At 42.3% G+C, this 17,369-nt stretch overlaps 1 protein-coding gene across 2 annotated transcripts in view; it reads right to left on the reverse strand.

The window, feature by feature from the left end:
• Positions 1–5,608: 5,608 nt before the first annotated feature.
• Positions 5,609–17,369, reverse strand: part of PIK3C3 (phosphatidylinositol 3-kinase catalytic subunit type 3) — a 145,502-nt gene continuing 133,741 nt past the window's right edge. For both annotated transcript variants that reach the window (XM_066602623.1, XM_066602624.1), the window contains one exon: positions 5,609–7,421. In XM_066602623.1, the coding sequence (XP_066458720.1) occupies positions 7,407–7,421 (15 nt within the window). In that variant the 3' untranslated portion in view covers positions 5,609–7,406. The remainder of the gene's footprint in view (positions 7,422–17,369) is intronic.

Below are 17,369 nucleotides of genomic sequence, written 5' to 3' on the forward strand. Positions count from 1 at the left end.
GCTGAATTCTCATTTGGTGTAAACAGCATAAAGCCATATCCCATGGGTGCACAGTTGGGTTTTAAAAGGCCGATAGTAGTGGTGTCAAAGTCTGAGGGGCATTTTTCTGGCATGACCTAGGACTGTTGGTCATCAAAACACAATCCGTGAATAGTAAACACTACAGGAGCCTGATAGCTGACCATCTGTACCCATATTTTCAGGAAGTCTTCCCCAACCACGGAGCCATCTTTCTACAGGCTCAATGTCATCAAATGTGGGTCACTAGGGAGTGGCTGGAAGAACATGACATCAAATTCTCCACATTGCCTTGGCCCCCAAACTCGCTGGACTGTATCCCCATTGAACATGTTTGGGATATGCTAGAAAGGGCTCAGAGATCTGCTCCCACTTATCCTCAAAATGTGCACCAACTGACAGAGCTGCTACAGGGGGCATGGGTCGAGTTAAGTATGGAAGATATTCACCACCTTGTGGAATCCATTGTCTGGCAGCCATGATCACCCAAAAAGGTGGACTAATCTGTTATTAAGCATCCCTAATGTAGTCATCATTCAGTGTCTGTACTGTAAATGGTGTTATTCTCATTCATTAAAAACTGCGGAGCGTACATAGTCTGAAGTTTTGATTAGTTGTGTTTGAGCGTTGAGGCTGCCAATGATTGCTGAAATAAAGTAGCAGAAGAGCTTGAATAGGTAGCAAAATGTTAAATAAACTGTGAAACAGATCTTGTCCTTGCCTTTTGTTGGGTTACCTTTTGCTAAATCTGAAGTACATGTACTTTGCTTCCCAGGCCAAGGCCATTCAAATGGCAATGTGCTCGAGCTGGGCACTTCTGTTTGTTTCAGTGATTGCTGTGGTCCCAGCACCTGAATCCCCACACTTAAGACCTCACATGTCACTGTCAAGCTTTTGAATAGCTATTTAAGGTGATAAACATTAAATAAGTAAGGTCTGTGTTCTGGGACCTCCACTGATCCTTCTTACGAGTTGAGCTTGCTTGGCTGTTTTGTCATTTCTGAAAATGCGGCATCAGTCCTTTTCGCGGGTAGTCCGCTTGGGCATGACCAATAGGCGGTTAGCCAGCAAGGTCCACTACTTGTAACTGATGAGAATATAAAACCCAATGAGCACTGATTATAGAAAGATTATCAAAAAATGGAGCAACAGAGGACATGGAGAAAGTTGAGTAAACAAAGCATAAGTGCTTTTTCTTGGCCCTCAGTTCAGCGCCAATTCAACCATGAACTACAGCTATGAGTGGTGTCAGCATGAGACAGATTAGTTGCTAGGGAGCTGTTGCCTGACAACCCTATATAAAAACCTGCAGGTGTTGTGCAATGCACAGTATCCCCAGTAAATCTGTCTCGCCATTCAGCTGTATGGGCACCAGGATGGCTGTAGGGGAGAAGCAGCTGGGCAGCAGTCAGGCCATGACCTTCTCTATTCCAATTGGTATTATTAATCAGACTTTTCAGTATCTCTGTAATAGCACAGTCGGCTCATGCTATAATACTGAATGAAGTGTGATCTTTATTAATATTGAAACACGTTGTTAGTAGAGATGAGCGAACGTACTCGGATAAGCACTACTCGTCCGAGTAATGTGCCTTATCCGAGTACCGCTGTACTCGTGCTGAAAGATTCGGGGCGCTCCGCTGCTGACAGGTGAGTCGCAGCGGGGAGCGGGGCAGAGCGGGCGGGAGAGAAAGATCTCCCCTCCGTTCCTCCCCGCTCTCCCCTGCAGCTCCCCGCTCCGCAGCGCGTCCCGAATCTTTCAGCAAGAGTACAGCGGTACTCGGATAAGGCACATTACTCGGACGAGTAGTGCTTATCCGAGTACGTTCGCTCATCTCTAGTTGTTAGTATCAGTTCTCTTGTAAATAGAGAGAACCATGTTAGATCCTTTTGCATAAAGAATGCATAATTATGCAGGGCATAAATAACACAGAGGCCCGTATATAACAGTAATGGTACTTTCTGGTAGTTTGGTTAGATATTATCTTTAAATGTTCTAAGATTCATTATATATACAGTCCTAGCAACTGCTAACATGACTGGTGCATCATGATAACTCGATTTACAACACTGTAGTACATTGTACTTAAAGTGACTCTCGGGTGTTGGGACAAAATTCTGTCCCAAGACAGGAGGTAAATTACCTGTAGAGTCAAATCTCTACTTTCGTTGTCTTCTCCTTTAGTTGATTTCCAGTTTCACCGATTTTTCTAGCCATGATTTTGCCTCCAGTTTCGCTGGCTGCTTCTAGTTTTGCCGTCGGCCCACTTGACCTTTCAGGCCTCTCGTGGCCCTTCAAAAGGCTTCAGCGTCGGCTTCAGCGCTGAAACACTATTCTTTTTCTTACGTCTGTTGAATACCCCGCCTCCAGGAAAAGAATGCTGTGATTGGCTAAGGAGCGCCGTGGCTCAGCCAATCAATGATGTCATTCATTGAATGGCTGATTAGCTCAGGCTGCGGTCCTGAGCCAATCACAGCATTCTCTTCCTGGAGGTGGGGTATTCAAGCGATGTCAGGAAGAGAATGGTGCTTCAATGCTGAAGCCGACAAGGAAGCCTGCAGGAGCACCTGGAGAGCAGTGAGAGGGACGGAGACGCTGCCTGCGAGGTGAGCAGTTTTTTTTTCTTTCATGTAGTGTAGCTAGGGATTATTTTCATATTTCAAGCCCTCCACCTCCCCCCAAAAATTGGAATGTCTAGAACAAATTCATTGGATTTACATTGATTCCTATGGAAATAATTGCCTCTAGTTTCATTGGTTTCAAGTTTGGCTGATTTCTGTCAGACGGATTACCAACTAAACTAGAGGTTTGACTGTACTTGATTTTCTGGGCCATCTCTCCATTCTGCTTTTTCCAGGTTGAGCAGCTAAGCTGGCTACCTCCATTTTCCAACTACACTCTTTTGTGATTGACCAGTGCTGATTACAAAGCAGGTACAGTGCACTGGTAGTCATAACACTACCAATGCACTACAGGTGATTATATAGTCCAAAAATGGCGGCAAGCACCTTGGACACCCAGAAATGGAAATCAGAGTCAGGGAATAAGAAGGACGAGTGAGATGATTAAATACAGATTATAAACAGCTTCCATTCTCCAGTCTAGGAACAGTAGCCCAAAGGTTGCTAAAAGTTATAACACATAAAATGTCAAATTAAAGGGGTTGTACCCCGATTGACTTTTGACTTGAAAAAGGCCTAAACTTGTGAAGGCCGAAACGCGTTGTACAGAATAAACTTGTGGAATATATTTCTGTTGCCGACCATGATTTATACACCCACCAGGACTGGGGGTGCCTGAGCACAGGCACCACCGTGAAGTAAGTTATTTGCCTTATCATCACTTCTCTGATAAGAACACCGCTGGAGCGCTGAGTGTTTTCTGTCACCCACTCCCTGTTCTTTTCTCTGTCATATTTTATGATTGGAGCATACTCAGGTCGCTCTCCTGCATCACATGGGATATCTATTTGAAGATTCTGGATTATATACTTACGGGCATTTATATTTATAATTGTTTGGTATATTTGATTATCATATTGGGTGAATCAATTTTATCTGTTACCATTGCACTTCCCCTTCTCATTTCCCCTCGGAGCACTGCCTCAGAACTTTCTTCATTCTCGGGATAGGTGAAGTCTCATCAATCCAACTCATCAACTATCCATGGGTAGGTGCTAAAAGTCGATTGTGGTGCAACCGCCTTTAATATTTACATTATGTAATTCCTTCTCAAAGCAGATTGTTTCCTACTCTATTAACCCCTTACCGCTGCAGATATTCTTTACTGCCTGTTTTATTTTGTTCAATGCTGCCTTCAAAGAATCACATTTTTTTTCTCCATTGACTTAGTGCAATATACCATATAGTGAGCTAGAAAAATTTAGAATAGTTTAAGTGGGGTACGATGCAAACACAATTATACCATTGTCTTTTGGTTTAGTTTCTACAATGTTCTCCATGTGGTAGAAATAGCACAATAACTTTATTCTGCGGGTCATTACTGCTGCACCGATACCAACTTTTTATAGTTCTTTTGTTCTACAGTTTAAAAAAATACTATATTGCTTTGTGTCGCCATATTCTGAGACCTAAAACTTTGTAATCTTTCCACTAATGCAGTAGTGTATGTGGCTGCTTTTTGCAGGGCAAGGTGTAGCTTTTATTGGTACGATTGCGCAGTACATACGATTATCGTTTTGTAATATATATATATATGTGCCCCTCTACTACAAACCTTGCATGCTCGCCTCCAGGACTTCGCTAGAGCAGCACCGATCCTCTGGAAGGCTCTACCCCAAAACACCTGGACAATTCTGGATGCACGGCTCTTTAGACGCGCCTTAAAGATGCACCTCTTCAAAGTAGTATACCTAACCTCCTGATCTAGTCCCCCACCCCTCCCTATTGCTTTCCACTTTTGCTTATCATGTACATTTTCTGCCCCGCACTTCCTGTACTACCCCCACCCCGTTTGTGTCCTAAAGTATATCACATGTTATCGTTGCATTGCTCTGATCCCCCTTGTTCCACCTCCTGTTCCTGTACCTTCTGTATCACCCCACCCACTTTGTTTCCAAATAATTGAACACCTCATATAACTCCTGTAAATTTCGTATTGTATTCCCTATGTGCCTCGAAAGCGCTGCCGAATAAGTTGGCGCCATACACATAAAGATGATGATTATTATTGTGCCCAGTGGGCACGCCCATTGCTCAGGTCAACATAGTGAGTCCTGATCTCAGCACCGAAGGGACATTATGCAATACGCTTGCCAAAGACCTAGTAAGGTCAAAATGATGCATATGGATGGAGGAACACAATTGTTTTCTACTCTATATGGAACCGTCTTGCACAATGTCATATAATATGCTGCTGAAGCTCCAGCGAATTCATCAAGAATAAGTGAATTTGGTTCCTTGTATCGGGATTGCTGTGAATTGTGCTGTGAATCTTTTACCTCTATCTATAATGAAAGAATAATGTCACTTTGTGTTGGGTCATGCCTCTTTGACAAATGTTATAGTAACACCCATTTGTGAATTTAGGACCGACTGCACCAGCCATGATGTTAATCTTGGTTAACTTTAACTGCGAGCAGATGTTGAACTAGCTTTAAGTAAAATTTGTTGGGCCAACACTTTTTGATCCAAGACATTTCGTTTAAGTGATCTGCAATCAAAGGTTAAACCTAGAATAAATAAAGCATGGACAGTGATTGGTGGCTGTAGTCAGGCAATCCTCCCAGCATTCATAGGGATAGTTAAAACATGGCTGATACCAGCAGCAAGCATGGGTATAATTTCACCACGTAGGAAAAGCGTATCAGGCCATCAGCGTAGTCCGCCATCTTGAATTTTGCTAGTTGAACTCAGATAAACAAGTTTTATATGACAAAATCAAGGGATCAAATTGATCTCATATTTGAACCCCGATCACCAGATAAACCACATTGGTGCAATGTTTTGCTACTTGATCAACTCTTCTTCATCTCCAATCAAAATGTTGGTGCAAGCGGCCCTTATTCATACATTTCTAGGAGGAATAACAGATGGGCAGCGTATTGCAGTGTTTCAATAATTGAAATGATTTTCAATAATTGGTATTTTATGGGGGATACAAGTACAGAGTAGCGGTTGCTGTGAGGGCCGCTACAGCACACTATTAACACAGTAGGCTGTTCTAATATTAAAGACATTTTTTGGGACTGTATTATTCATGGCTTATCCTCAGGATAGACCATCAATAGTTGATCAGTGGGAATCCACTATTCGGCATCCCCATTGATCAGCTGGCTGAAGCAACAGCAGTGTGCAGGTGAGCATCACTGTCACTTCCGTCTACACCAGGCACAATGTTGTACATCTTATATAAAGGCTGCGCCTGGTAATGTTACTCAGCCCCATTCACTTGCCTGAGACTACGCTGTTCTCAAGCCATTTGACCATTGAACTGGACATCACAAGCAAGAAAAAAGGGCACAGCAGTCATTCAAGCACTGCACCTTCTTCAATCAGTAAAGTGGCGGACCCACACTGATGAACTATTGAAGGCCTATCCTGAGGATAGGCCATCAATAGTTTTGTCCTGGAAAATCCCTTCAAGTATTTAAAGGGGTTAAAACAAGATCTAAAGTCATCCCCTAGATAAGAGATAACTTTACGATCAGTGGAGATCTGACCACTGGGACCTCACTAATCCCAACGATAAAGGTCCAGCAGTCCTCGCATGCGTGCCACTGCTCCATTCATTGCATGGATAGCGCTGGAGACTGCCAAGCACTCATATTCGACAATGTCTGGCGCTTTAATTGGAATGAACAGAGCAGCGGCATGCATGCACGCGCCACCTCCGCTCACTCCATCCATGCGGGACTCTTCGGGACATTCACTGATCATAAAGTTATCCTCCATGTGTTAGGTCTTGTTACAACCTCTTTAAGCATTAACCCTTACCTACACAAGTAGAGTGTTCTGTTTTGGGTGGAGTTGTGCTTTTATTTAGCTAGTTAGAATATAGTTTTTATTACCATTTTTACTTTTTAGCTGCAAAGCCTTTCATACGCCAACACTTTGTCATGAGTTTCACCCACCTAGATGACACATCAGCGATTATAAATTTACCGCATTAGGCTGCTATTATTTTTTTGTTTGTTTTGACTGCCTGGTAACGGGGTATTACAATGTGTGCTTCCTCGGAATTGAAATATTGAAGTTTTATGTTCAGAGAATAAATAACCATTTTAGCCGAGAGTAAGGCTGTTTTTCCTTCGGATTAAAGAAGAGAACAGAAGTGATAACCATATAGGATATTATCCAGAATTTATGTCTGTCCTCCTCACGGATGGCTCCTGATCGCAGCAGCAGATTTCCTGTTTACATAAAGCATCATATTCTACTGCTTTACGACCGCCACTTGTTAATATTTAATGGCACCCATTAACGGATAAGTGATCTCGAAGGGTCCTATTGTAAATTACCTTTGGATATCATTGTTGCCTGGCTTGAGCTGAGCCCATCGTCTTCCTCGTTGAAGACAATAGACTAACGTAGCTATTTATACAGCAAAAAGAAAAAAAACAAAACATTTTTTTTAAATAATTTACAACGGCTGCCTCCCGCTTTATGCCTGGAGCCGATCGTAAACAACTTCACTACTTCTTCCTCTCATCGTTGCCGGCAGTATAGTGAAACAAAGATATTTCTATAAATGTCCGCTGTTGTGTATGTATGGGCGGTGAGCGGCTGCTCCACTATTCTCGGCTGGCACATAGGACGTTATCTTCCTAGTCCCCGAACACATTCGCTTCGTGAATGACATTTGGCTTTATACATTTGCTTTCTGGGTTTGGATACTTCATGTTCCACCGAGCAGAAAATATTTGCCTCTATCTTCTCCAGTACTGTAAAAAAAATAATAGAAAGTCAGGAAATGATCATCCATTACATTCATAACTGCGCCGTAAATGACTTCTATTCTCAATTTTAAAGAGCTTAAATAAGCCGAAAGGAAATTCGTTTATTGACCTTTTCTGAAAGAAGCTTTTGAGAAATGCAAATTAATGTGTGATTTATACGCTGGTGAAACAGGATTTTTTTTTTTTCTTCTGTGTGCGCATAATAATACCCAACTTCAGAGAAAACACAGATTAATTACACAGATCACAGTGTCGGGTGGCAGTAGTACAATGAATTTATGTAATCCCACCACTCAGGTACAATTAAAAGTGGCAAACGTTGCATGGGAGACTAGAGGACTGTTCAAAGTTTTTTATTTTTTTCCTCTCCCTTTGGACCACATTTTCCATCCCCAACCTGGGCACATTGCAGTGGGCAAAAGCCAGAAGAGTGTAGGGGTAAGCATATACTAATGCTGCCCACACACCTACAATCACAGCCGAATGAAAAATTGTTAGGCTGAGAACCGTTTTTCCTGGCTGACCAGAGAGATGAATGGTCGGACGAAAATTTAATGCGTGGAGGGAGGTAAGCCACTGCCTGGCTGAAGCTAACCCATATCCTAGTGATTAATGGGATCAGGAGGTGAAAGTCAACATCTTTCTTCTTGTGACATCATTGGTTAGGGGAAAGTCGCCCGGCTCCAGTGCTAGGACCACTACCGCCCTAATTCTCGTATGAATGAGTGATTAACATCCCCGCTCCCTCGTTTGCACTTGTGCAAACTGCTTAGACAGCGAGATCACTGTTGAAAATCATTCACTTCTTGTTCAGCATTTTACATTCCTATGAGCGGGAGTGTTTAAACGCAACGAAATGTGAAAAATCCAGCGATGCGTTTTGGTCCTGCTGAAACTGGATGCACAAAAAAAAAAAAGCACGATTCTCGTTCGGCATTCGGTCGTTGACTCGTGCTTAAATCTAACAATTATGGTTTACGGTCAATCATTTTAACCATGTTTTTTTTTTTATTGCGACAAGCGTTGCTTCTAAATCAAGCAGCATAAAGTCAAACATGAATAATTTACCATCGTGTATCTATATGTAAACAAAGCATTGATAAAGGGATGTAAGAAATAATATACAAGGCCAACCACCGGAGCAAGTCAAGACTCTCCGGGGATATTGCTTGGAGGGAGGGGGATTGCCGATTGTACGATGTACGATTCGTGCTGTGACTATATGTAAAGATTGCTGCCATGAGGATGTAAAATAGTAACAAGGAAGGTGTAACTTAATAAAGCTCAATAAGAACCGTATTTCTAAAAAAAACTAGCTATAGTTACAGATATGTAACAGTATGTCGAATAAAAAGCAGATGACTGATTGTTTCAGAACTGTGATTTGGCTGTTAAGCACCCAAATCACAGGAGAGTTGCAGTTACATTCAACCTACAATCAATGGTTGTGGTGGAAGAAGTTGCATGTGACTTGGGACTTGTGCCCAAAAGCCAACAGAGTTGGATTTTCTGTGACTGTCATGTCACAACTGCTTTAGATCACATAAATGTCTAAGGGAGTAGTAGCCTTTAATTTGATAAATGATGTGATTGTAGAGATCCGTGGCTAAATAAGTTTGGGTTTGGAAGTTGTGTACCAGCATTTATATAAAAGCCACACAGCCTCTGACAATAGACTGAAGTGACCCCTTTGACGGCACAAGATTAATGACTAAGCCCCGAGCCAGACATCTCTCTGAACCTAGCTAAATTAGACCTTTGTACCTATCAACATACTAGCGAATCAACGTGTCCTCCTAATACAGATACCACATCAGAGTCCCTCGAAAAGGTCATTTTATTTTTATTTTTTTCACTGAAGCCATTACTGTATTTATCTAGAAGAGCAGGCAAACAAGATATCAGATGAAAATCAGCCTCGTGGGAGCTGTCATTTAACAAATCTAACCATCCGAGGCACGAAAATCAGGAGGTGAAGAGGGAGTGCTACAATAACGTATCACTCATGTGGAGGTTAAACTTAAAGGGAAACTGAGGCCAGAAAAGGGCATTTTGCTTAAAAATCGATGTTTTTTATATTAAACACTTTAAAGCTATTTTTGGGACACTTTAAATTTTCCTCATCACTATCCACACTGAAAATAAATCCTGAATTATTGCAGTTCTCACTGAGCCCTCACCAAACGCTAACAGAAAGGAGGGAGGAAAATCAACTCTCACAGAAGTAAATAGGCCATTTCATATGTCCAGTAACCTGTTACTACAAACAGTTGGAGAATCATGTTAAGAAAATACAAAAAAAAAAAACAGACTGGAAAAAGATAGCATTAGTATATGTTATATTAGTTAAAATAGGAAAAAAAAACAGGTTTCCTATAATGGGTCTCAATAAATGGAACCTTTTGGAATACGTCACACATACCACTTGCTGTGTGAACTTGTTGGAGTCACTACTGAGTTTAAAGCTTTGACACATAGAAAGAAAATGAGGTGGAGCTCTTCCAGGGGCACCTATGGAACCCCAATCATTAATCTAACTGTCAACCTGGCTAGCCATAGGAAGCAATGATCAATGGAGATATTCAGTGCAGTAGGTAGCGAGGTGTGTAAAGTACTGCTATCTAAAGGTTGGTGTAACTGAAGATGCTGTAAACAGCAGTATCAAATTGTGGGAAGGAGTGCAGAGCAAAAGCATGAGATGAGGAGCAACGCTACTGGTAGAAATCAAAATTCTGTAACTTGAAAAGTTGAATGTTTTTTCTCCACCTTCCTTTCCACAATGAAATCAGTGGCTTCGAAATCTTCACTTTGGTCACTGCTAAACCCCATTAATGTTATCTTCTGACATCCCAACGGCCTAACAACTTGGGTTTAAACGTTTATGCCACTTTGATTCCAAATGAATGAGACTGGCCTCAGCTCTCCTAACAGGTGGCAATAAGGAGGACTGTTATGTAAGGAAAAATTTGAAGGCTCCACAGTACTGATTTACTATGGTGCCATCCTCCTTCAGATTAGTATGGGTGCCATAAACCGGAATCACATAGTGATGGCATATCCCAGTAAGATTACATTCACATATGTTATCACCTTGATCGATGGTTTCAATCCCAGGGTTCGATCTGAAATCGCCAAAAAGGTTATTCAGTCGGAATGCAACCATAGACTTCAGTCAAAGGGAGACCAAGGTTCCAAACGTTTGTCTCTGTTTGATATGGTTTGTTTTTTTTCAATTTACTCATTTATATAGCGCAGTATAGAGATTATCACTTACACCACTAACAGTCCCCATTGGTGCTCAATCTAAAAATTCCATCTGCATATTTTTGGGATATGTGAGGAAAGCAGATCCCAACACTGCAAGGTCTAGTCCTACCCCCTGGGCCATTGTGCTGAAGCCATGCATGTATGCATAGTACATGAACTATTTTAGGCCACTTCCCAGGTACTTATATTTTGATTCTTGTAGGAGCAAGCCACCTTTTGCTTTAAAGTAGTTTTCCATGACTACATTATTGACGATCTATGCTCAGGAGTAGAGATGAGCGAACGTACTCGGATAAGCACTACTCGTCCGAGTAATGTGCTTTATCCGAGTACCGCTGTACTCGTCTTGAAAGATTCGGGGCTCTCCGCTGCTGACAGGTGAGTCGCAGCGGGGGAGCGGGGCAGAGCGGGCAGGAGAGAAGGAGAGAAAGATCTCCCCTCCGTTCCTCCCCGCTCCCCCCTGCAGCTCCCCGCTCCGCAGCGCGTCCCGAATCTTTCAGGACGAGCGGGGAGGTACTCGGATAAAGCACATTACTCGGACGAGTAGTGCTTATCCGAGTACGTTCGCTCATCTCTACTCAGGAGGCATTATTAATAGTTGATTGACAGGTATCTGAAGCTTAAAATGCCCGGCAACTAGCTGACGGAAGTGACAGCAGCTCTTAGGTGAGCACCGCTGTTACACAAGTCAACACTGGGCACAGCGCCACACATTCTATAGCGGCTGTGCCTAATATTGCAGCTCAATCCCATTCATTTTGAGTGGGTCTACACTGCTCTCAACCAATGAAAATGACATCTCAGGCCTGAGAAGAGGCCACTGATTGGCGGAGAGTCTGAGTAGAAGACCCCTGTCAATCCACAGGTAAATCATCAATATTGTAGTGCCAAACCACCTCTATAAAAGGACTTAACCAATTTTTTTTGATTCTGCTAGTTTTTTTATGGCGATACATTTTATTTTTTAGTCAACATAGCAGAAACAAACCTTGATGCCGTTGTTGCCATTCTTTGGTATCAATAAGTTATTTTTATTGTGAAAAAAGTTTACAAAAAAATGCAATTCTACGTTTTGTTTTGCTGTACACCAATAATCAAATATTGTTATCTCCTGGGTTGAACAAGTGGTTAAGGTCCCCATACACATGGTCTTACAAGTGTATGGGGGCCTTCTGAAAGATAAGGTTACGGGAAAGAACCATTTTCTTTTTTCCACGGAGGTAAGCTGTAGCCAGATGTCCGACTGTGGCTTTCTCCACTGTCCCCATGGCCAAACAAATTGAAGACATATGAGCACCTTTCCATTGTAAGAATGCATACTCTGTCTATGCTGTATTAAGAAAAGGTTATTTAATACACTATATTTACTGCAATGGATCCAGGGCTGTCTACCCACAAAATATCTACCTGGCCCAAAACGTTTGCAGCATTAATTATTTTTGAGACTAAGCCCTGCTGTTCCATTCAATGCCCACTGCAGTATGAAGGACCACACATGCTCAAACGCTGCTCCATTCATACTGCGTTTGAATGGAATAGCAGTCAAGCCAGGTGAAGCTCGGGATCAAACCTTAATGGTCTCCAGACCGTGGCTCACCAACTGTTGAGAAACTACAACTTCAACCATAAGAGCCAAACTACAATAGTCCTGAAATCTGTGGTTGCCAGGAGAAGTAGAAGTAGTTTTCCAACAAGTGGTGAGCCACAACTGTAATACATGGTTTATATGTGCAGCACACCACAGCTCAAACTTATAATGTAACCAGTCTATAAGATCGCAAGGAAATTCAAATTCTCTTCAGGTCCTATCTGCTGCATCTAGTTGCCATTTATGGTAGCCTGTGTTCTGTGAATGCAGTGCTTACGAACACTACAACGTCCCAACAGGCTTCATTAAAGCTTCATTCAGAGGATATAGCCTGCTGTAAATGGACTTCTCTATGCCGTTGATGATCTCTAAGTACAAGTGAAGAAAAATAAATAGTTACAAGAGAAAAAACAAAAAAACTTCAAAAAAGTTAGCTGACAGATCTTTAGTAGTCTAAAAAAAAATAATCTGTAAAACTAGTAAAAATTTTTTGCTTTCTGTTAAATCTGTGAAAATTAAATACGCCTTAGGAACAGCATTAAAGAAAAGATAAATTCCATAAAAATTCAGGGGAGAAGCATGAAATTACAGATTTTTACCCACAAGCAACGAGTTCTAATTCTGACAGTAAAACAGTCAATAAATCCTTATTCCGGGGTTGGTACGTTCCCCTTCATGACCTAGTTTTTCAATTTTATTCGGCTAAGTAAAAATAAATAAATAAGAATATTTCCTGCACTCAATGAAAGTCGCTCGAAAATTAAAAGCAATAAAACTGGGTTGAAGAAAGTAGTAATCGGTAAGCTGTCACGCTGCCGTACAATAGTCAACAAAGCATACGTTTAAGCAGATTTGTCATGCACCGACGGGCTGCTTCCTCACGCGCTCTCAGTCTTGATTGCAGATTTTATGACCGCACTATATCCTGCGCTGCAATCTAGCACATATGGGCAAGGGAGAAATTCACAATAGACTGTATGCCAATGTTCAAGGACATCTTGGCAGAATAATTATCGGAAGGAGGATGGGGGAGAGAGAAACTCATTGACAGAAAGTAAATACAACATCCGTTCTCCTCTAAATACCGAACGGTTTCCTCTAATTCTTGGAGGCAGCAAAGAGATTGGGCTTTGGGCCCATAAAAATAAGGGTAGGAGGTGGAAATTAACCCGCTAATGACTGGTAATACTTGGGGGCCTAAAGGGGTTGTCCAGGACTTTTACTATTGACGACCTATTCTCAAGATAAGTCATCAATAGCGGATCGGCAGGGGTCCACTGCTGGGGATCCCCTACGATCAGCAGAGTGTCGGATCTGATGTCAATGCAGATGGAGCAGGTGGCACTGTCTGCGTTGTAGCAATGTGGTTTGGTACTACAGCCACCGTTAGCATTGACTTTAATAGGAACTGTGCCTGTACTACCAAACCAGGCCCATATAATGCAGACAGCAGGTCTGTGAATCAACTCATCAGCGGGGATCCTGTGCGTCAGATGCCCACCGAACAACAACTAATGACCTATCCTGGTCATTAGCACTTAATTGGTGGGGGTTTGCCAATCCACCAAACTTCTCTTTAAATATCCTAGATAACCGCTTTCTTAGGTCATGAATAGTAACAGCCTATAAGAGTCCCAAATAATTTGTTTACAAGTGTTGTCTGGCCATTAACAGATCCCGTAGGCCTTTAATATCCGATTGGCGGGAGTCGACTGCTCGGGACTCTTGCCGATCAGCTGATTTAGAGGACGCGATACTTATGCAAGCACTGCAGCCTCTTCGATGTTCAAATAGATCCGGCAATCTGCTTTTAGGGCCCTTTTACAATGAATGGTAATTCTTCAGATTCTCGCTGGATCGCGGGAATCTGAATGATAATCGTTCAGTGTAAATGGCGGTAGTGACTGAATGAGAAATGATAATTACATTTTTTATGCCTGAAGAAACTGTTTACACAGGCCGATCGTTGTTTGTTCGTCATCAGGCAGTTGTTAATCTACGAGTGACTGCCTGTTTACTGTGAATGGAGGCGGGTGAAGCGATCTGACTCACTATGCCTCCCTTCACTGAGCGAGACTCGCTCCTGTATGAAAGCACAGAAGTGAGTATCGCTGGGCCCGCAGGACACGGAAGCACTCGACACTTGTACCATGTAGAGGGATCTTCGGAGTGGCTGCCGAGTACTGCAGCCTTGGTCCATTCACTTCAATGGGACAACGTTGAGTACTCAGATCTAGGTACTCCTAAAGAAGTGTTAAGTGGATCGCTGCAAGCAGGCTTTAAAGCAAAACTCCATCTACAATAAGAATCATAGAAAACAGCATTTCACACTTTCATTCTGTATCAAAGGCTGAAAGACTTTGTAGGCCCTTTGCTTGTCTTGCATTGATTTTATGTTGCACAGTGTTCTCCTCTTCACTGACATACATAATATTACCAATGAACAGTGTATTGGGAGAGCTCCGGTCACAGTGTCAGAATTAAAAAAAAAAGTCAAATAAAATTAACCCACGAACTCCCAAGTCATTTTCCCATTTTTTTTTCGACCCTGCCTTCCAATTGCTATAAAAGTTTTTTTTTTTTTAACATTTTTTCCATCGACTCAAGTGCATGAGGGCTTGTTTTTTTTACAGAACAAGTCGAATTTTTGAATAGCACCATTTTATGCACAACTATGTTTTGCTGTATACTGAAAAGAAAATTAAAATGGTGAGAGGAATGTAACTGCAATATGCTATGTCAGCCCAGCTTTCATTTGGTATACTGCTGAGGTAAAATTAAAGCTGCACTGTGATTGGTTGCTAAGGGCAACACAGATTTTAAAATCTCAATCCATGTCAATGTGTCTTTCGTTCAAGTTGTAATCACGGGCAACGCTGGGTATCCCCGCTAGTGTAATAATCGCATATGTGCGCCAACAACGTCTGCCCGTTTGTGTAGGCATAGCTTATGATGTGCACCCCCTTCCACTCCGCCGCATGGCCTGTCTCTATAAATTTTCAGGATAAAACGGAACGCCTATGTCCTTCCTCAAGATGTAAGATATCTCCCTGACAAATTTCATCAAAATCGCTTCAGCGGTGTCGCATTTATAATATTAGTATGGATGGAGGCCTGGGACCCCTACCGCTACCCTGTGCAGACCAGTTGTAGCCTCTAGATACATCCTTGCACCAGACGACCTTACATTTTAATTATGATGATAATGTACTGTAACTTTCCTATTTCCCAGAATACATTTGGTAATCTCGATCAAGTGCTGCCTTTTCCTCTAAGTGATGACATACTGATGACTTGTCATTACAGAAAACCCACATTCACTCTAATTAAACCAACAAGTCAAAAAAAAAAAAAAAGAGGAGAGAATTGCTGAATGTAATTATCTTGTGACAAGGCTGCTTCTTCCCCGCTTCTAATAATTACAACAAAACAAATCACTAAACTGACAGAAATAAATAAGTAATGCCCTGCCGCCCGCGAGGCGCTCATGGGAGAGGAGCTCTTACTTACCTGATTGTTAATATTCTGCTCTGGAGCCACGAGGCTAGTTGCCTCTATTGCAGCATCAGGGGATGCCATGTGACTAACGGAGCCGGAATTGGGTCTATGGGTTTTAGAATCTACCTCACCCAGTCAGTAAATTAGTCGGTCTGGGGTCCAAGTGTAAAATATAGTTTTGGATCTACAATAATCTTTAACAGTCACATGAAGGTGATGGGGGAGGGGTTGCTGTTACAGCAGAGAATTGGTTTAACCCCTTGAGTGGCGGGTTTCCTACCACCCTGTCGTGCCCACCAGGGCAGGTTTTTTAAAATGGTCTAATCATTGAATTTCAACTAGTTTTGCAGTTGCGTCTCAAGAGCCATACCTTTTTCATTTTTCCATTGACATGGCCATATGAGGGCTTGTTTTTTGCGGGACAAGTTGTGATTTTTTAAACAGGGGGGAGGAAAAAAAGAAATGGGGAAAAAAGAAAAAATGGGGCCATGTCATTAAGGGGTTAAATAATGTATTAACTTCCTTCTCTGGGTCATTACGACGCATGGATACCACATGTGTGATTGTATTTTTGATTTTTTACAAAGTAAAGGGAGACAAGTGTTTTTATTATTTTTTTTATAATTTTTTCACTTTTTTTTTGTCCCTTTAGGGGACTTCCACAGGGACCCATCAGGACCCCTGATCACATTCCGGGGGTCCGATGGTGACAGCCCTTTACATGCTGCAGTCACATAGACTGCAGCATGTAAAGGGTTAACACAGCAGAGATCGGAGGTTTTCTCTGATCTCTGCTGTAAGAGCTAGTACCTAGTTGTCCTCTGACAGCTAACAACCAGTTCTCCCTGCCACAGAGACCATCGGCTTGCTTCTAAAAGGCGATGGTCTCTATGGCAACCTGTAAACAAACCAGTGCAGGAGTTTGCCGGCATATCGGCAATATCTTCTGCTGGTTTTTCAAAGCCCTTGCTTTGTTCTCTCTGGGTCTGTGCATCCAGAGCACACTGTCACAGCTTGTGGCATTGTGCTCTGCAGCTCCCATAGTGATACATAGCCCGGAAATCTTCCGGGCAGTATCGCTATGAGCAGTGGAGCTCGTCCCGGAAAATTTCCGGGCGTGCCACTCAAGGGGTTAAAGGGCCACTCTCCCAAAAACACACTTTTCGATGCCTGTCTATCATCCGATTGCCTGTCGCACTCTGGAGGTCTCCGCTGTGTATTCCAACCATTTCCTTGCAATGTAGTCTCTTGTCTTTTGCAATCCTGTAGGCCTCATAGACGGACCATATGGAAGCAACAGCTCTTAAAAGGCCACTCCAGTGATTTCTTTCTTTCATTCATTTATTATGCACCTAGCCCCTAGTATATACAAGTGGGCTAGTGTTACCTTGGTTAGTTATTTCTCCCTGTCTGAAACTCCTATTTTTTTCTTCTTCAGATGGTTATATGATCTTAAATCTGACCAGCTCAGATTTACTTGGGGTTATGTGTACAGTTTCAAGTCAAATTCTCAGTCTGTGTGATGCTGATATATAGACACTACCACAGCAACTATGCTTGGGGAAAGGGGGGGGGGGGGT

This window comes from Eleutherodactylus coqui, chromosome 5, assembly GCF_035609145.1.
Source record: "Eleutherodactylus coqui strain aEleCoq1 chromosome 5, aEleCoq1.hap1, whole genome shotgun sequence".
Lineage (NCBI taxonomy): Eukaryota > Metazoa > Chordata > Amphibia > Anura > Eleutherodactylidae > Eleutherodactylus > Eleutherodactylus coqui.